Genomic DNA, 20,702 nt, shown 5'->3' with positions numbered 1-20,702 from the left:
TATAACCAAAATTAGTCATTCCAAATTGTGTGATCTCCTTTATTTCTTCTTTAGTTATGAACTTTCCCCCTATCCATAGATCTTGTAGATTTTATTGTGTTTCTATTTAAGTATTTATTTTCAATTAAAAAGCATTAAAAAAAATTTATCTGTCCTCTCTGGTATCCTTGATATCCGCCCCGCCCCCCCCCCGCCCCCACATTGGGCAACAAAAAAACAAACCTGAAAAATATAACCCTCAGATACATATATAGCTCCACAGTCGAGCAGAACAAGTCCCCACATCAGCTGTGTCCCAAAATGTGTGGTAATTTTTGCATTTTAAGTTTACTACTTTTCTGTCAGGAGGTGGGTGAGTGGTGTGTTTCATCTTCAATATTTTGGACCTAGAGTTTATCATCATGTTGATCAAAGTTTTAAAATCTTTCAGAGCTTATCTCTGTGATGGTACTGTATAAATTGTTCTCATAGTTCTGCTCATTTCACTATATATCAGTTCATAAAGGTCTTCCCACTTTCCTCTGAAATTACTCATTTCATCATTTCTTGTGGCATAATAATACTATTTCATTAAATGATTTAATTCTATTAAATTAACATACCAGAACTTACTTAGTTATTGCCCAGTAGCCTACTACTTTAGTTTCAAAATTCTGGCTACCCCTTCATATAGATTCTTTTCTTCTTTCTTTGATCTTTTTTTCAGGGTGGTGGTATAGCTGAGTCAAAGGCACAGTTTGGTAACTTTCTAGGCATAGTTCCAAATTGCTTTCCAGAAGGGCTGAACCAGTTCATGGCTCCATCAACAATGCATTATTGTACTTCTCTTCCTACAGCCCCACCAACATCTTGCCAATCTTGTCAGTCTGATAGATATTATGTGTAACCTCAGAGTTGCTTTCTTGCATTTCTTTAGTTATTAGTGATTTAGAGCACCTTTTAATGTTATTATTGATGGTTTGTATCTCTTACTTTTAAAACTGCTTCTTCATATCCTTTGATTTTTTGATAACGGCTCCTGGTCTTATAAATTTGAATAATTTTCTTTTATATCTTGGATACAAGCCCTTTACCAGAGAAACCTCTTGCAAAGATTTTTTCCCCCATTAACTTGTTTTCTTTCTAATATTTACTACATTAGATTTGTGCAAAAACTTTTAAATTTTATGTAACCAAAATTAGTTGTTTCAAATTGTGTGATCCTCTTTATTTCTTCTTTAGTTATGAACTTTCCCCCTTTCCGTAGATCTTCTAGGTAATTTCTTCCTTGCTCCTCTGATTTCTTTATGATATAATCATTTATATCTAGGTCATGTATCCATTTGGAATGTACCTTGGTATATACTGAGAGGATTGTTTTAATCCTGATTTTGTCAGAGTGCTTTCCAGTTTTCCCACCAGTTTTTATGTTAGTGAATCCCACCCTTAACAATTGGGGTCTTTGTATTTGTCAAATATCATGCTGCTGTTTATTTCCTTATGTTGTTTGTTTATTTCCTTATGTTGCACCTAGTCTGTTGCATCGATTTCTCTTTGTCTTTTTATGAAAAACCAGGACCAAATCATTTTAATGATTACTGTTTTGTAGCACTGTTTGAGATTTGGTACTGAAAAATCTCTCCCACTTTTTTTTTGTTTTACTCTTGAGGTTTTTGACCGTTATTTCTCCACATGCTTTTAAAAAATTCCCCCTTTTGAGAGTCTGATAGGCACAGCACTGAATTTAAAAAAAAAGTTTAAAAACCCTCCTCAAAGTAACATCTAACCTAAATTTCAATGTAATAGTCACACAAAAGATAAATTTAGCTTTAATGGAAAACAAAAATACTTGATTTTCAGTTAGGGTATTTAAATTATTTACAGAAGGGGACTGTGTGGGTTGATCTTTCTTTGCCTGCAAACTAATCACTAGTTGTGACTTCACCGAGGGAGTAAGAGCACTCCCTATTTAGAGTATGTCCTCCATTTAAAGGAAAGACCAGACAATAAAAACAACCAGAGCTAAGAGACTGTTAGGGTGTTGGGTTGTTTTTTTGTTTTTGTTTTTGTTTTTTAATAACTTCTGTAGATTGAGGAGAACTCAGTGAATTGACTTGGGGACAAGCAAAGAAAAAAAAATAGGGGGAACTAGGTGGTAGAGGGCAGCTAGGTGGCACAGTGGATAGAGCTCTGGGTCTAGAGTCAGGAAGACTTGGGTTCTAAGACTTCCTGGGTTCTAATCTAGCCTCAGACACTTACTGTGTGACTCTTTGCAAGTCATTTCACGGCTGTTTGCCTCAGTTTTCTCATCTGTAAAATGAGCTGGCCAAAGGAATGGCAAACCACTCCTGTATCTCTGCCAAGAAAGCTCCAAGGGATGTGAAGAATTGAAATGACTAAACAACAAAAAGCTGGTAGAAAGAATGAGGAGGGACTAAGAAAGAGCTAACCAAGGCCCTTGAAAATGAGCAGGGCTTCTTAACTTGTCTGGGTACCCAAACTGTGGAATTGGATGGGGAAAAAAATAACATCTTTATCCTATATGTACTTTATTTTATACATTTAAAAACATTCTGAGAAGGGGTTCATTGGTTTCATGTTACTGCCCTGGATGGGAGGAGTCCATGATGCGAAAAAGGAATAAATTATTAGATAAGGGAGATCCTGTAGGATCTGTGGAACAATTATTTTCTCCAATGCGAAAAAAGGAATAAATCTTTAGATAAGTGAGATTCTGTAGGATCTGTGGAACAATTATTTTCTCTTTTTATCTATCTTACTACTTTTTAAAAATACTTATTTGTTTTACTATTTCCCTCCATACTCCCCACATTGTGGTACTTTGTAGCAAATCTCTTACAATAACTAAAAGAAAGGTCAGGGTGCTGTTTTCAGGAGGCAAGACCAAAGGGAAGGAGTGGAGCCTACATCCTGTTCATTAATAACCTGGAATTTGGGGAACCCACTGAACAGAGAGAAAGTGTTGGCAGCTAGAATCCAGTGGAGGGCACCTGGGAATTTGATTTGTGATTTTTCTGGTGAAAGGGAAAAAATAAAAAATAATAAGTAAATAATAATAAAAAATAATGTCTTAAGTAATTGTGACCCAATTGCTATCCCTTTGCCATGGCTTTTAGGTATTATAGCTTTAAGAAGCTATTTGGGTTGAATTTTAAATTACATGTAAAATAAAAAGAGAACCAGTCCCAGCTCCAAATGGTTCCTTGCTGAGTACCTTAATTCAGGAGAAATGGAGGTCCTGTTTGTGGAACACTTCATGTGTAATACTGGAGTCCTGCTCCTCAGCCCTGCTGCCAGGTGTATCTCCCCTACTGTGCTTATCCTTGAGTCTCAACTTTTTGTGATCTGCTTCATCCTTCTTCTTAGTCTGCCTTGCCAAGAATAAGGAAATGTGTCTAGAAGACATCAGTCTTCTAGAAAAAATATTGGCAATTCCATTTGATCTGAATTTTGTTGCGTTTGTATTAGACTCAGAATATTGTCAAATAAGCATTTTTAAAGGTACCTACTATGTGCTGGGCTCAGAGGTTATAAAATATTGTCATAAAATTTTGTTTTCATGATTTTACATAACATTTTCATCTTTCTTTTTCAGTCATTCCTCAGTTGGTGGGCATCTGTTTTGGAACTGTTACTGTGATGTATATGAAGCTTTTGTTTCTGTCTTTTGACTCTCTTTGGATGTATGCCCAAGAGGGGAATCCCAGTGTCAAAGGGGGCGAACAATTCAGAAACTTTTCTTGCATGATTCCAAATTGTTTTGGCAGCATGTTACAATAGAAAAAATGTGAGCTCCAAAATCGGAGGACCTGGGTTTCAATTCTTTCTTCTGCTTTTTTTTTTCAAATGAGACAATTGGGGTTAAGTGACTTGCCCAGAGTCACACAGCTAGTGGGTGTTACGTGTCTGAGGCCAGAGTTGAACTCAGGTCCTCCTGACTCCAGGGCCGGTGCTCTGTCCACTGCGCCACCTTGCTGCCCCCAGTTTTTACTTCTGACACTACATGTGTGACCTGGCACAAATTACTTCTCATGCATTAACCTCATTTTGCTCTTCTGTAAAGTGAAGGGAATTGGCTGGGTGACTCCTGAAGCCCCTTCCAGTTCTAAATTACGATCCTATGGACGAGCTGTGCACCGTCCACTCACATGAAGCAGCGTGCTTGACTTTCCACAGCCCCTCCAACCCTGACTACTTCTGTCTTTTACCATTTTTGCCAGTTTTGTGGATGTGCAGTGTAATCTCCGAGTTCTGATGTGAATGTCTTATTATTATTAATGATTTGGGTTATTTTTTCAAGAGGTTGTTGATTGCATTTCAATTAATCGCTAAACATTTTTAAGTGCCTGCTGTGTGTCATGCACTGTGCCAAGTGCTGGGGATACAAAAAGAGGCAAAAGACAGTTTCTGCCCAGAAGGAGTTTGCAATCTAATGGAGAAGACAACTTGTAAACAAAAATGTCCGGAGCAAGCTCCGTATGTGATAAATTGGAAATAATTAACAGAGGGAAGACCCCAGAATTAAGAGAGGTGGGTGAAGTCTTCCTGTAGAAGGTGAGATTTTAGTTGGGATTTAAAGGAAGCCAGAAAGGTGGGAAGTGGAAGAGGGGGAGCATTCTCGGCATGGGGGACAGGCAGAGAAAATGCCGAGAACTGAGAGATGGAGTGTCTTGTTCATGAAACAGCCAGGAGACGGGGAGCATTCTCAGCATGGGGGACAGGCAGAGAAAATGCCGAGAACTGAGAGATGGAGTGTCTTGTTCATGAAACAGCCAGGAGACCAGGGTCACTGGATTGAAGAATACCTGGAGGGTAAGTAAGGTATAAGAAAATCAGAAAGGTAGGAGGAGGTTAGGTTATGAAGGGCTTTGAATGTCAAACAGAACATTTTTTATTTGCTCCTAGAGGCAATAAGGAACCACTGGAGTTTATTGAGTACTAGGGGTGATATAATAAGACCTGTGTTTTAGGAAAATCACTTAAAAATAGTGGCTGAATGGAGGATATATTGGGGGGAGAGAGACATGAGGCAGGCTGACCCACCATGAGGCTATTACAGTAGTCCAGGCATGAGGTGATGAGGGCTTGCGATTAGAGTGGTGGCAGTATCAGAGGAGAGAAGGAGTCATATTTGAGAGATGCAGAGGTAAAATCAACAGGTCTTGGCAACAGATTGGATATGGGGATGAGTAAGTGATAGTATGGGGCATAAGCTATAATGAGGAGTCAAGGGTGACACCTAGGTTGAAGGACTGGAAAGATGGTGTGGCCCTTTACAGTAGTAAGGAAGGTAGAAGGGGGAAGGAAGCAAATCAGATTGAGGGAAAGACAGTGAGTTTAGTTTTGGTCATATTGAGTTTAAGATGTCTAATGGACGTCCAGTTTGAAATGTCTGAAAGGCAGTTGGAGATCTGATATTGGAGGTCGGCAGAAAGGCCGGGGCAGGAAAGGTAGATTTGAGAATCATCAGCATAGAGATGGTAATTAAATCCATGGGAGCTGATGAGAGATTACCAAATGAAGCAGTATAGTGGGAGAAGAGAAAGAGGGTCCAGGGCAGAACCTTGAAGGACACCTACTGTTAGAGGACATGATCTGGAGGAAGATCCAGGAAAGGAGACAGAGAGAGTGTGGTCAGATAGGTAGGAGGAGAATCAGGAGAGAGAAGGGTCCTGAAAACCAAGAGAGAAGAAAATATAGAGGAGAGAGTGATTAATAGTGTTGAAAGGCACTGAGAGGTCAAGGAGAAGGAAGATTGAGAAAAGGCCATTGGATTTGGCAACTAAGAGATCCTTAGTAACTTTGCAGATAGGAATTTTGGTGGAATGATAAGGTCAGAAGCCAGAGTGTAAGGGGTTAAGAAGAGAGTAAGAGGGCCTTTGGAGGGATTTATTGTAGATGACTTTTTTCAGGAGTATAACTACAAAGGGCAGATGATAGTTGGGAATGGATTGGATCAAGTGGGGTATTTTTCAGGATAGGGGAGACATGGACATGTTTGTATGTAGTAGGAAATGAGCCCATAGAGAGGGAGAGATTGAAAATAAGTGAAAGAGTGGGGAAGACAGAGAGGAGACAGCCTATTTGAGGAATCAGGATGGAATGGGATCCCTTGAACAAGTAGAGAGATTAGCCTTGGTAAAGAATAAGGCCATTTTATCATGTGAGACAGGGATGAAGGAGGAGATAGTGGCAGAAGGCACCAGAGTGATAAGAGATGAGGAAGAGGAGAGAAGAGGGAGTTAATTGAATGGCCTCAGTTTTTTTCCATAAAATATGAGTCAAGGTTCTCAGTTGAGGGAGAAGGGCAGGGGCAGCCTTGGGAGGTTTGAGGAGGTCTGAAAAGGTTTGGAAGAATCACTGTTCAGAGTGGGATAGTGAGTTGATGAGGGAAGTATAGTAAGATTGCCTGAGGGCCCAATTGAGATTATGTAACACAGTTGCATGATTTTCTCCATTTTCATTCATCATCATGTGTGTAGGAGTGAATATGATGAATGGTGGGAGTGATCCAGGGCTGAGGCTTAATTGGGAGTGATTGATGGATAACGGGGACTGGGATTCAAGAGTGAAGGACAATGTAGAGTTGAATTGATTCACCAAGGAGTTAAGAGGGAGAGAAGAGGAGAGAGTGGCTAGTGCAGGGGAGATGGCCTGGGAGAGAATTAAGGGGTCAAGGGATTGGAGGTCAGAGTATGGACGAAGAGTAGGACTTTTTAAGGGATGGCAGAGTGAGAGGTGAAAACTAATAGATTATGGTCAGGTAAGAGAATTTCATAATTCTTGAACATAGAGGTGATATTCTTTTGCCTCCCTTTAATTTCTGTCCATTGGTCTAGTTGTGCATTCTGGTTCTACTAAATGCATGTATATATCTTATTTTCCATGTAACAGTCTTTCAAATATTTGAAGACAGAAAATGCTTTAGAATTTTCCTAGAGCACTTTATTTTGATCTCTCCTTTTCCCCTTTTACTTCCTGTCTTATATTATTAAATTTATATAGAACATGTATTTCACCCAACTTATCATTCCCCTAGTGGACTACTATTCTCTATGAAGGTAGGAACTCTGTTGCTTTGTCTTTGTATCCCTAACACCTAGCAATGTCCACTGAAACATTTATTCAGTTGAATTAACTGTATGATGTTGGGCAAGATGAAGCCTTGATAACCTCATTTGTAAAGTGCGAATAGTAATATTCGTACAGCTATTTTATGGGGTTGTTGTGAGGATCAAATGTTATGTGAAAGGTTCTTTGTAGATTATAAATGCCATATGAATCTCAAAATGACAGAATTGTGGAATTTGAAAGGACCTTATTGGCCATTTGGCCCAACCTTTACTGGAGCAAGAATATATCCTACAAATAACCAGCGAATATTCAGCTTTTACTTGTTGATCTCCTTATATATACTACTCCAAGGAGTGAGGATATATTACCTTCTGAGTCAGCCTATTTTATTTCCGGATATAGCTAATTGTTATGAATATTTTTCTTTACTAAGAATATTAAGTAGAATACTATGATTTCATTGATGTGGATGTTACCTCCAAAGATACAGATGGCAGTCTGTCTATGCCTCTATAACCTGTGCTGCTGCTTTCCATGCGTTCTCACAAAATCACCTCAAATTGTAAATCTAATGTGTTGGAGACCTTTTTTGCCTCCTCTGGACAGTAAATGGGCTATCATCAGTTTTCTGCTCCTCTTGCCACATAACCAGCTTACTTTATTTTTTGGTTGAACATTTCTTTGATGATGAAGATAATAGTTTCAATAGTAATAGCAATATTGCCACCATTGACCTGGAGTATAGTCTCTGAAAAATTCAACATGAGTGAGAAGAGTATACACAAATATATAGTACACTGAGGAACACACATGCCCAAAGCAGTTCTCACCTCCAGTGCTGTAGTGTCGCACATCTTTGGAGTCCTTTCTCTTCTCACAGTGTCCTTGCCCTGCTTCCTCTGATTGTGGTTTTTGTTGGGTAGGTTACTCAACCAGACTCTTTGGGCACATTATCTCCTGGGTATACCATCTCTTTCTGGGCCAGTTGCTCTACTGAAAGATGCCATTGTTGGGAGAGGGCGCTGTTGAGGAGAGAGAAATCTCCTTCCCCCCAACCCCTGCATTCTGGAGGAAGCCCATGGAAAAAGCCCACAAGTGACTCCCTGTCAAGCTGAGTTCTTCTTTCATAGCTTGCTATCTTCATGCCTTACAGACATCACTCACTGTCTTCACTGACTTTTTTTAGGGTGTCTGAAGAATTGGCTAGCTTACTTTTTAAAGACTACTAGTTATGACTGGTCTTTTAACCAGCTAATGGGCAGTCTTAAGAACTTCTTCATACCTTCCAAAAGAGCATGAAATGTAAATGCTCACTCATAAAGTTTATAAACTATGAATGGGTCATTTTCAGTTTCAGATCCTTTCTAATCTGTGAATATTGTTATTCAGGTTATGAGCCATTCAAGGTCTCAGACCCCTTAGATGGTACAAAGGGAAGGGCATAAGCATTTATATAGGGCCTACTAATAGTGCTAAGTGCTTTACAAGTATCTCATTTGATCCTCACAGTAATTCTTCAAGGTAGTAGGTGCTGTTATGAGGCAGACAGAGCTTAAGTGACTTGCTCAGGGTCACACAGCTAGTAATTGACTGGATGTAAGCTAGAATCACTTTTATGAGGGGTGGCTTAATAGAGGTGTTAGCACTTGAACTAAGCATTGAAGGATAAATCAGATTTCAGCTGGTAGAGACCATTCCTGGGGTTTGGGAACGATCTGAACAAAAGTGTTGTGGAGGTAGAAAAAAGCATAGGAGGTGTTTCATGGGTGTCCAGTTTGACTGGAAAATAGAGTATGTAAGAGGAAATATGTGAGGTCGGGCTAGAAGGAAGGTTGAAGTATGTTGTGGAGGGCTTTCAAATAGATAAATATTTAAGTCTGTGGTATTCTAGAGTATTTCTGACCTTGAATATGAGACTAAGGAGTTTAGTTTTTATTTTTGATTAGAAAAGTAATGGAGATCATATCAATGTATCAGGAGATCAGTCGGGTAGAGGGAGTATGCAGAGTGGACTGGGATGAAGTGAGACTGAGGTAGTCAGGGGAAGCTGGTGAGGAGACTGTTTCGGTAAGTCCATACAAGAGGTAGAGAGAGTCTGAACAGGACAGTGGTAGTGGGAAGCGTTAAAGGGACGAGAGAGAGAGAGAGAGATTTCAGAGCGAATCAATAGGACTTGATAATTGATTGAATGTTTGGGGTCACAAGGAGAAGCTGAAGATCATAAGGTCATTGTTTTAGAGCTTCAAGAGACTTCAGAGGCCGTCTCATGCAGCCCTTCATTTTACAGATGAGGAAACAGAGAGAGCTGAAGTGACTTGCCTAAGGTAACCCAGATAGTAACCATCAGAAGAAAGATATGAACTGAGATCCTCTGAATTCAGAGCCTTCCATAGAGTCCCTCAATGACTCTTGAAGTTATTAATTTCACTTCCTGGAAAAATGGGGCTTCTTTTTTGACAGATTGAGAAATCAGGAAGAACAAGATTTTAGCATGTCCCTTGCCTGGCTGAATATTGCTGTGTTTGTGTAGTTTTATTGTAGAGTAGTTTTAATATTAGGCTATATCAAATATAATTGTCAAGATGAGGTAACAACAAAGCAAAATACATGATTTTTCACTTATTTGCTGTTTTGAGTTATCTATGCCATTGTTTTCCCTCCATTACTGTCATGGTGTAAAGAGTTTCTCCATTACATTTCCACAACAACGTGTTATTTAGAGGCACTTTTCTAAGTACATATAACATGCAATTTTTATTTTCTGAAGTACTGATCTACTTAATGTTTCTGCTTATTTGTTAGAATTCATTTGACTTCTTTCCTCCCCTCTTCTAGGTCCTAAGAAGTAGTGCTAATGGAATGAGATGCTTCTCTGAGGACTTAATGCTTCAGACTTTGGAAGAGCTGCTCTTTGAATATATCACATTCCTCATATAGTTACCCTACAGTCCTATCCCCTGGAACCAGGCTGCTCTGCAAACATTTTTTTTCTCTTAATAATGGGTATTGGCAAAAACACCACATCAAAGTCAGTAGAAACTGGAAGCTCTACTGAGGGCAAATATGAAGATGAATCTAAGCATCCTGCTTTCTTCACTCTTCCGGTAACAATATTTATAATCTTCTTAGTCACAACTCTAAGTAGTTTCAGTATTTAACCAGTATGATATCTCAAATAAATGCATTTTCATCCAAGGGTAAGACATTGAAGGAAGAGAGTGCTGTTGATTATGAGAACTGCTATGGTGTTAGTGGCTAATTTTGGACTTTGCCTTTTTAGCCCTGTTTTACCTAGAAAAAGTGCTTACTGGGAATTAAGTCCAGAAAGGAGACATATGTTGTCATTAAAAACTTAGAGCTGGTTAGGTCACAATGTGGAAAAGTTGAGGCTTAAATTTATCAGCAAAAATGTGGTAGGATATTACTCAACTTTTATACTTGACCTACAAGTAAGGAAATGAATGAATTTCATTGTTCAGAATACAAATGTTCATAATTAAAGGTGAAATAATTTTATCTGAATAAGTGACATCAATCAGATATGATAGATTATCGTGATGTATTATATATAGTACCAACATTATTTTCAAGATGCAGGATTATCTGGCAGGTTTAAAATTACCTTAAGTGGTTATGTTTTTAAAATCTCTTGAGTGGTTCATCTTAAAGTTTCTTTGGTATTGCCTTTTACACCAGTGAAGATTTTCCTGTATAAGATTATCAGTCATTATTTTACCTAATGTGGTTAATATCAATCATAACACCTTAGAGTTCCTTGTAAAATAATGTGGAATTAGCTTTAGTTGTATGATCATAGTTCTGCATTTAAAAATACCTGGAAACAAAATTCTTCAGTACTTGAACTTAAATTGTTTTTGTGTTTTTGATGTTTCCTTTATACTTTAATAAGATCTTACTGATTTAAAACGTAGTCTTGTTACTTCTCCTTTTCAGAAGTTGTCCAGGAAGTAAAAATACTCATAATAATACTGTGTTAAGAGGGGATGTGAGCACTGTTGTTGGAGGGAATACCCACATTGATGACATCATAGATCCTGTTAATATTTTAGCTCAGACTTAGTGCAGAACTGGAGGACTAGTGGGGGATACAAGGAGGAAGTGCCAGTTCTGCAGTTAACCTTAGTCGTACACGTAGAGAGCAGAAGGATCAGGAAAGCCCAGTGAAAACAGAAGACATGATAAAATGAAATGGGCTTAGAATAGTGAAGTGAATATTTTGGTTAGTCTGAGGGAATATCTTGAATCATAGTAGTGATTTAACAGTGAAGATGGCCAGAATAGTAGAAGGAATGGAAACCATCAGTCAATCAGCAAGCATTTATTAAGTGCCTGTTGTGTGACAGGCAGTATTCAGGGCATTGGGGATATAAAGACAAAACTGAAGTAGTCCCTGCCCGAAAGGAGGTTTACATTCTAGTGGAAGAGACAGCATGTAAATGTATAGCTATATGTAAAATAAATGCAGTCTATTTTTGAAGGGTTGGGGGAGGCATTAGCAGCTGGGGTGGGGGAGAATCAGGAAAATCTGGAGGAGTTTGTGTAGGAGTTCAATGTTTGAGTTGAGATTTGAAGGAAATAAGATAAGGGGCAGAGAGGAAAACAACGTGTGTTACAGGCTTGAAGGATAGATAGCCTATGTTGTAATGTCTTTGTGACCTTAGCCTTCAAGTATCTGAAGGATTGTCATGTTTACATGACAAGGAATTAAACATGCTGCTTGGCCCCAGAAAACAGAACCAGGAGCACCTGGAAGTTGCAGAGAGGCAGATTTTAGCTCAATATTAGATTAAACTTTTTTAACCATTAGAGCTATCCAAAAGTAGGGTAGACGGCTTTGGGAGATGGTGAATTCTTTATCATTAGAAGTTTTCAGATGGAAGCTTGATGCCTTCTTTTCTCTCATCCCCTTCCTTGCTTCTGCTTCTTACAGGAAGCCTCTCTTGATTCCTCTAGTTGTAAGCTTGCGCCTTCTCCTCACATTATGTAAATGCATAGCTGTGTATGTATTGTGCTTCCCTGGTAGAATAGAGTCAGTCACCTTGAGGACAAAGATTACTTCATATTTTTGTTCTTTATCCTCAGTACCTACCACAATGCCTTGCTCTGTAGTAAATGCTCAATAGGCTAAAAATGAAAAGGAGCTTTGGCTGGAGACACTGAGGAGTTAAATGACTTGCTCAGGGTCACATGGGTAGTCAGTGTCAGACCTGGACCTTAGATTCAAGACCTGAGCTGGGAGAGGAACAAAGGAGTGAGCTGGTTGACTTTCCCACTTTTTCAAATGGAGGCTGCCAGGAGGAACTCACAAGTCCTTTCTTTTTTAGTAGTTGAGCAGTGCCTTGATGGATTTTCAGATAAAGGGTTATTTTCTGTAATTTCTTAGTAGTCAAAAGTTGCTAAGTACCCAAAAGTACTTAAGATTCTACACCTATAGGAGTACATGAATCTAGTGTTTGTTATCTGGTAACTGCAGTTAGAAAATAATGTGAATAAACCTGTCATCTGTTTTTAAAGGCAGTACATGATAGGTTTGGGGGTATATGTGGATGAAGTGTGGCAATAAATCAGAACAAAAAACATAGCAGAAATTGTTGAGGGGCCACCATTTGTCAATAATACCTTTAGGAAAGTTCAGCCAGGGAAAAGATAGCACGTCCTCTCTGCAGTGCCAGTGTATGGATTAGTATCTTATTGACTGTTTGAACCTGTTGGGCCTCCAGAAGAGACCAAGTTAATAACCTGAACTAAATGAATGCTGGCATAAGCACAGATACGTAATACAATCTGCTGTTTGTTTCAGCAAGGTCAGTATTTTACTGTTGAGCTCAGGTTTGAGGAAATATTTTAAGAATGCTTAAGCTTTTACTTCCCCCACCTTCTTTAAAAACCGTTTGTCTGGGATTATTTATACCTTTTCTTGGGCTGGAAACAGCAGGTTATTTAATGGAGAAAGGGATTTACATGCTTGGGGTGATATAAAAGTGAACTTTTGGGGTTCAGCCTAACCAAACAAGAAATGAAAACAGTGAAAGAATCACGATAGTGGTGTGGATTACAGAAGAAAATATATCTAATGTTACTAATTCAAGTTCATATTTATATAGCTATAGATTTTATAAATCATGTTCTTGATAGTAACCCTTTGAGGTAACAGTTGGAAGCAGTATTATGTCCATTTTATAGAAAGGTGCCCATTCACAGCTAATAAATGATAGAGCTAGTACTTGGAATTGATTCTAGCTCTTGGTCTAGTATTCTTTCTGTTAGTGCCACTAATTTTAATATCATTGAACTTACTAGTTTGAGGTTTTCTTAGTATTTTTATATCTTCTTAAGAATTCTGCAGTACTAAGGATGTTGAAATTGAAGAGCATAAGACTCTTGACTTAAAGGTATAGTTATAAGTCATCCCTTTCAAAAACTCGCATCTCTCTACAAATCTCATGATGATCTTGAAAATTTCACGTTAGTGCCGTTGAATGGGCTTTCAGGCTGGTTCAAATGAGGCATCTAGACATCGTTTGTGTTGGCATCTTTGAGCATGAAAATAATTTTCAAAACTCATCTTTTGGGAAAGAACTATTCCATATTCAGTCATCATGATTAACTTTGTTGAAAGTAGTAAAATAATTGTTAGTTTCCAGTCTGCTATAGCTTCAGGTGAAAGCATTTGAGTTGTCAGATTTTTTTCCTGTGTATAGGAAAAAAATTACAAAATTTTGTCCTTTTGTCTAGTGTTCTTATTTTGAAACCTTAAGTTTTTTAAAAATCTTATATAGACCATTGTTCTGGTAGGAATTTGGAGTTCATCAGAGAATATCTGGTTTAATTTCCTCCGCTTCTTCATTTGTACCTGGAATTTTCCTTTTGCTGTAAATAGATACTTAAAACTTTATTAAAGTGATTCTATAATCTAGGGAACAAATGAAGTAGAGAGCTTATTGTGAACATTAGGAAAGTAATTGGTGTTTTTAGGAGTGAAAATAGACAGAGTTCTCACTTTGAAGTTCTAAGACAAGGATACCAAGGTAATAGCAGCTAGGTTTGAAATAGTTGTTGGATTAGGTATTGGATAGGAGAATTTTTCAGGAATAAGAAATAAGGAATTTCAGGAATAAGAAAGAAATGAAGGAATGCTATCTGATATATAGAAAGGCTAATTGCAAGCGTAATAAGGTACCTGAAAGAAAACACTAAACCAGGCAGTCCAGATTTGGGAGGAGCTACACAATTAACAATGGGAGGGAAAGTCAAGTTGTAGTGGGACAGGATTGTAAAACTTTAAAAGAGAGGCTGAGGAGCTCAAAGTATGCATTGAAAGGGGACTGTGAATCAGCCCCTCAGGAAGCTAGGCTAAGGATTGCAAGAGGTAGAACCTTGTGGACTGATGGATAAATGGAAAGGCAGTGAGGTGAGTAGTGGGAAGTTCATAGTGAATGATAATGACAAATACAGAAACCTAAGAGGATGTAGAGTATAGAAAAAGATAGGTTTTTTTTTCCCAGAGAAATGACAGAATTTGTGTTGAATAAGTCATTTAATACTTTATTAAATGACAGATTTCAAAAAAAGAATTTTTTTTCAGTAAACTATAGAAGAAAGAAGTTAAAGCAGGGATTGGTAAAAATGGTCTCATTTTTAAGAGGAAACATATGAGACCAAAATGCTAAATTCTTTGTGTGAATATTTAATGATAGATGCTCTGGCTTAAATCATCAATCAGAGCCCTTAGCTTATTAAAAATTCCAGAATATTTTATTTTTTTCCCTTAAAATTCATTCCTGATAGTCTCCTTATAATAAATAGGTTGTTCTTTTTGGCTGTATGTCATGTAACAGTAGTATATTTATAAGTATTGAATTTTGCATTCATCCAAAAGCATTTGTTAAGGACCAACTAAATACCAGATTTTGTGCTTAGTTCTGGGGCTAAAAGACAAAAGGGAATCATCTCTCCTCAGGGTGCTTATATTTGATTGGAGGAAAACATTATCTATGTGTGCATATAATATAATACAGGGAAAGCAGTATTAGCTAGAGTGACTGGGGAAGTGTCAGGGAGGAAGCTAGGAATTCTGAGACGAGCAGGGTAGTGGCATGCAAGGTGTCGGGGCAAGAGATGAAATGTTGTGTATGATAAACAGCAGAGAGGTCAGCCTGGTTATACTGTAGAGTTATGTAAGAGTAGCAGTGAGACCGGGAAGCGAGGCGGAAGGCAGATTTTGAAGGGCTTTATGTGCCAGAGCATTGGCATTTATAGAGGAGTGATATCGGCAGACCTGTGTGCTTTGGCAATATCACTCTGACAGCTGTGTGAAGAATGAATTGGAGAGAAATAGAACAAACTCATAGTTCTGAGGGCAGTAAGCTTGAAAATTTACTGGATTCAATAAGTATCCTAAGGATAGTTGATGTAAAAAGCACATAGGATAGTGCCTTTCACAAAGTATAGGTGTTGTATAAATGCTAGTTATTATTACTACTGTTAATAAGAGTTCATTTTCCATTATTTTACAAAGTTGTTCAGTGCCTCATATATTACTTAAAAATAAGTTTAATCTATCAATGAAGAATTTGAATTACATTGTGGTTTAAGGAAAGTTGACATCTTTTAGTGGTTTCATAAAAATAAAGCAGATTTAAACAATTTAGTGTATACTTGAATATACACTGTGCCTGGCACGTAGCGGATGCTTAATAAATGTTTACTGAATATTGCCATATTACATATTTTGAAGTAGGTCACTTAAATTTCTTGCAAAAGAAAATTTGAAGAATTAGAAATACTGGGAGAGATTTACAATATACACAATGGTTACAACAATATGAGTGGAAAAAAGAACAAATGAAATTGAATACTATATAATTATTAATGTAATTATAATGACCAAAACTAAAGAAGAGTTCGGAAAATTTGCCTGCTTCTCTTCGTTGCGATGTGGAGAGGTAGAACATTGTATATATTGTCAGGCACAGTCAATTAATTCCACCACCCCCCTTTTTTTTTTGCTGGATTTTTTTTTTTTTTACTCTTTGATACAAGGGAAGGCTTGTTGGGGGTAGCACAGATACACACATACATATAACTTAATATGATATAAAATCAAAACAAATTTAAAAATTCTCTCCCCCTTTCTCTGCATCATCATCTCTCCCACCTCCTCCTACTCTTCCAGTTATTTATTCATTTAGAAAGCATTTATTAAGCACCCATTATTTTCAAGAAATGGTGCTAGATGCTGGGTGCTACCAAGATAATCATGAAACAATTCCTTTCAGGAGCATAGGTTCTACTGGGGAGAACAATATGTACCCACTTAGATCAGTACAAAATATGCACAAAATAACTGGGGTAGGAGGACTCAAACGTGGGTTATTAGGGAGGGCATTTTCAAAGTTATGGTATGTGAACTGAGCTTTAAAGGGAACTAAGGATTCCAAGAGGCAGAGGTGAGGAAGTGAGTGCATTATGTTCCAGGCATAGAGGACAACCTTTGCAGAGGTACAGACAAAGGAGATGCTCACAAGTAGGCCTACCAGGTTGTGTCAGAGGACGCATAGGGAAGATCACTGTAAAGATATATGGGAGTCAGATTGTGTAGCCAGCTTTAAATGCCATTCTAGTAGTAATAGGGAGCCATGAAAAATTAGAAGAAAGAGACATGACACATGAGATCGGGCATTTGCTTTGGGAATTACACTTTGTCACCTTTGTTGAGGATGGTTTGGATTGTTGAGAAGTTGAAAGCAGGAAGGCTGTTGTAGTCTAGGCAAGGGGTGATGAGAACATCAAATAGGGTGGTGTTTGTGAGATTACAGAGACATGTCAGAATTGTTATAGAAGTAGAATCCGTAAGACTTGGCAGCTGATTAGATGAGGGAGAGAGAGAGAGAGAGAGAGAGAGAGAAGCATCCCCGGTGATTCTGAGGTTATGAACTTGGGTAACTAGTAGGATGGTGGTAACCTAGACAGATAAATGAAAATTAGCAGGATGGATGTGGTGGGGAGAATGAGTTCTGTTTTGAACATGTTGAAATCTTTATTATAGACATCCAGTTGGAGATGTGAAACTGGAACTCATGATGAGAGCTTTATAAATATAGACCTGGGAGTCACTTGCATAGAAATGATAATTGAATTCATGATAGCTGTTGAAATTACCAAGAAAAGAGTGTAGAGAGAGAAAAAAATAGGATCCAGAATAGAAACTTGCTTCTCTAACTTCAAGGTTACAGGGCAGAGTGAGGATGATACAGCAAAACACTCTGGTAGGAGAACTAGGAGAGCGAAGTGCCATAAAAACTCTGCTTTTCTTTTTCATTTTGTCTTTGAATCTTTATTCTAGATCTCTTCATCTTCTGACAGTCATAAAACTTTGACTTATCCAAAAGCATCTTGGGGGGCACCCTTTCCGGTGGAGGTTTCTCCTTTCATGCCTTCTAACCCACTGGGCCATGAGGCAGAGTTGGCTACCTCATGGTTCCCCACTTACACTTTCATTCTTACTTGTTATCATCTCTGTGTACACTTTCTTGTTTTGAAATTAATGTGATCATGTTTATGGAGTTGTAAAAAAATTTTTTTTTCTTCCCTTTGTATGATCTTATTTCTAGACAAACTGATGTACTAGTTCTTCTCTGAACTCGTATTACATTCCTATATGCTTGTGCAGGCTGACCTCCCAGCCCTGAGGCTGTCCTTGCCTCAGTTCTCAGAATCCTAATCTTCCTTAAAGTATCAGTTTGGGTATCTCCTTCCCATCAGACTTTCTCTAATCAGTCCTCCTAAGTTGTTAATGGATTCTCCCCTCAAATTACTATGCATGTTGTTTGTCCTTACCCTCTTTCCCAAGCAATGTAAGCTCCTTTAGGACAGGGACTATTGAATTTTTTTCTTTCTCTACACAATACCCTTAAGTATATGCTTGGTAAATGTTTATTGAATTCTAGCTTTTTCCAAAAAACATTATCATTTGACAGAAACTGCTCTCTCTAAAGCTGCTAGTGATTCCTTAATTGTCAAATCAAGTAACCTTTTCTCAGTTCTCTTTCTTGAGCTCTGCAGCACTGGTATTTGTTGACTACTCTTTCTTCTTTGGATTCCTCTTTTGGAACCCCAAATTCAGGTTTGACCATGTTACCTCCTACTCAATAAATTCCTGCAACTTCCTATTACCTTTAGGATCAAATATAAATTCTGTTTTGGGTGTTAAAAGTTCTTTATAAACCAACCCCTTTCTTCTATTCTAGTCTTCTTATACTTTACTTCCATTCACAAATTCTGCTTTTCAACCAAAGTGACCTACTTGCTGTTTCTTTTACACAGTGCTCCATCTTCCATCACCATAACTGCAATACTCACCCACCTCACCTTAGCCTCTCTGAGGAACTGGCTCCCTTCAGGATACAGCCCTAAGTGAAGCCTTTTCTGTTTCCTGATCTCCGTAGCTATCAGTGCCTTCCCTTCTAAGGTTAATTTGTATTTGCTTTATATGTATCTTGAATGTATGTGTACGTGCATGCATTTATGTGCGTGCTGTCTCCACATTAGAATGTGAGTTCCTAGAGGCAAGAACTGGTTTTGCTTTTCCTCTGTACCCCCAACACTTAGCACAGAGCCTTGCACATAGTAAGCACTTAAATGCTTGTTGATTATTTGCATTGAGGACCTTTCTAGCTGATGCCTTTTAGAAAGATTTGGATAGACCTGAAAAAGGTTGGGAGCATATTAGGGAGATAGCTAGAGCTATGTAGTGGACAGAATATAGACCTGGATTCAGCAGACCTGAATTCTTTTCTTGGTTTGGTGACTGACTGACTGTGTGTGCTTGGTCAAGTCTTTTTATTTTTCTATGTACCTGACAGGTTGTTATAAAGCACTACGAAAATCTGACTCTTATTATCTATCTCTCCTATATATCAGGATGCAATTTCTTAATTTTTCAAATGTTTTCTCTTTGTAGAAGAACTATATTGAAATTTAGTCTGAAAAGATGAAGGCTTATGTGTCTTCCACGTTTTACCAGGGTGTCAGTTGTTGAAAGGTGCTAGTTAACCAGTGCTAGTACATTTTTTTAAATAGGTAGTGAACTTGAGATTTGTTTAACAGCACCAAGCATAGTAACATTTACTATTTGTTTCTAAGATGTATTTACTTGCTTCATTTTTGCAGAGGGTTCTACTGCAAATTCAAAATTGATAGGAGCCACAAAAAAAGATTGTGCTACAGTTTTCTAGCATGACAGTTGGTAGGTGTTTATTGAATACTCCACTATGTTTCTTGCACTGTCAAAAAATGTATTATCTTTCATTATACCTCTTTTCAGTGGGAGGTGGTTTTTATTTGGTTCTGGTCAGAAACTCTGAGGATCTTCCCCTAGCAGACTGATTCTTTTGTGAAGGTAAACTAGGCCATTTTTGTCTCAATTCTTACCTAGCCTTTAATCACTGAATGGGTGTTATCCTAGAAAAACTGAGACCTGGGAAAGACCTTAGCTTAAAAAGGCCAAGGTCTCCTGCTGCATCTGCAGCCATCGCCAGTGGTCCAGACCTATGTCTTGACACTAGACTCCAAAGACTCTGGAAGAGTCAGTGAGACAGATGACCCTGCACAGCCCTGCCTCACTTCAATCCAATTCACTCGCAAGTCAAGACACTCCTGATGTCATGGATCCTCTTCAAGAACAAAGGACGAACAGCAACAATAGTTTTTGTTTACTGAAGGAGAGAGAATAACAACCAAAATTTTGTAGCACTTTAGAGTTTGCAAGACACTTTACTTATAATGCCTGTATCAGGTACATAGGGAAAGTATTATTCCCATTTTATAGCTGAGGAAAATGAGATTAGTAGAAGTCAATTACCAGAAGCAAGGCACTTCACTTTCAGTGGTCAGTGATCATGGAGATATTTTTAGTGCATCCAGAAATCCTATTTTCTATTTCAAGTCTTGTTTTTTATCCACTACACTGTAGTGGTTGGTGGAGGCTGGGGGAGGGGAGCACCACTTTCAGAAGTCAGTGTAGAATATTTTCTTCTTTACTTTTGGATTTTTTTTCTCTTTCTGTCCTAAAACTAAGGTTAATACAGAATAGTACAGTTAATGTAAGGTATTACTAACTAGTGGTAGTCACATTAAACCAGACCCCAGTTACCCAGATAGGTGTTAACAATTTAAAAATTGTAGAGATTAAGAGCTTCTGACCTTGCTTAGGTTTTAGAGCCCTAGGTGTTTCCCATTTGTTTATAGATTAATTATTCACTCTAGTCAGCCAGGTATAGCACACTGGATAGAATTATGGGCTTGGGGTCAGGAAGTACTGAGTTCAGATTTGTCCTCAGACGTTTACTAGCACTGTGATCCTGGGCAAGTCACTTAACTTCTTGTCTCATTTTCCTTATATGTAAAATTGGGATAATACTAGTACCAGCTTCCCAGGGTTGTTGTGTGGATCAAATAAAGTAATATTTATAAAGCAGTTTGCAAACCTTAAAGTACTATATAAATCCTAGTTCTTCTTGTTTGTTGTTGTTATTATAGTAATTATTATCTATTAGTTACTTAAGAGTGAATTTAGAGGTGGGATGATGAGAAGAGGATCTAGAGCT

The 20,702-nt window shown here is 38.1% G+C and overlaps 1 protein-coding gene across 5 annotated transcripts in view; it reads left to right on the top strand.

Annotated features, from left to right (window-relative positions):
* Positions 1-20,702, top strand: part of SLC23A2 (solute carrier family 23 member 2) — a 113,336-nt gene that overhangs the window by 48,262 nt on the left and 44,372 nt on the right. For all 5 annotated transcript variants that reach the window (XM_027865214.1, XM_027865215.1, XM_027865213.1 and 2 more), the window contains one exon: positions 9,910-10,178. In XM_027865214.1, the coding sequence (XP_027721015.1) occupies positions 10,074-10,178 (105 nt within the window). In that variant the 5' untranslated portion in view covers positions 9,910-10,073. The remainder of the gene's footprint in view (positions 1-9,909; positions 10,179-20,702) is intronic.

This window comes from Vombatus ursinus, unplaced genomic scaffold, assembly GCF_900497805.2.
Source record: "Vombatus ursinus unplaced genomic scaffold, bare-nosed wombat genome assembly UNPS02014778.1, whole genome shotgun sequence".
NCBI lineage: Eukaryota > Metazoa > Chordata > Mammalia > Diprotodontia > Vombatidae > Vombatus > Vombatus ursinus.
This window is presented reverse-complemented; position numbering and strand designations above follow the sequence as displayed.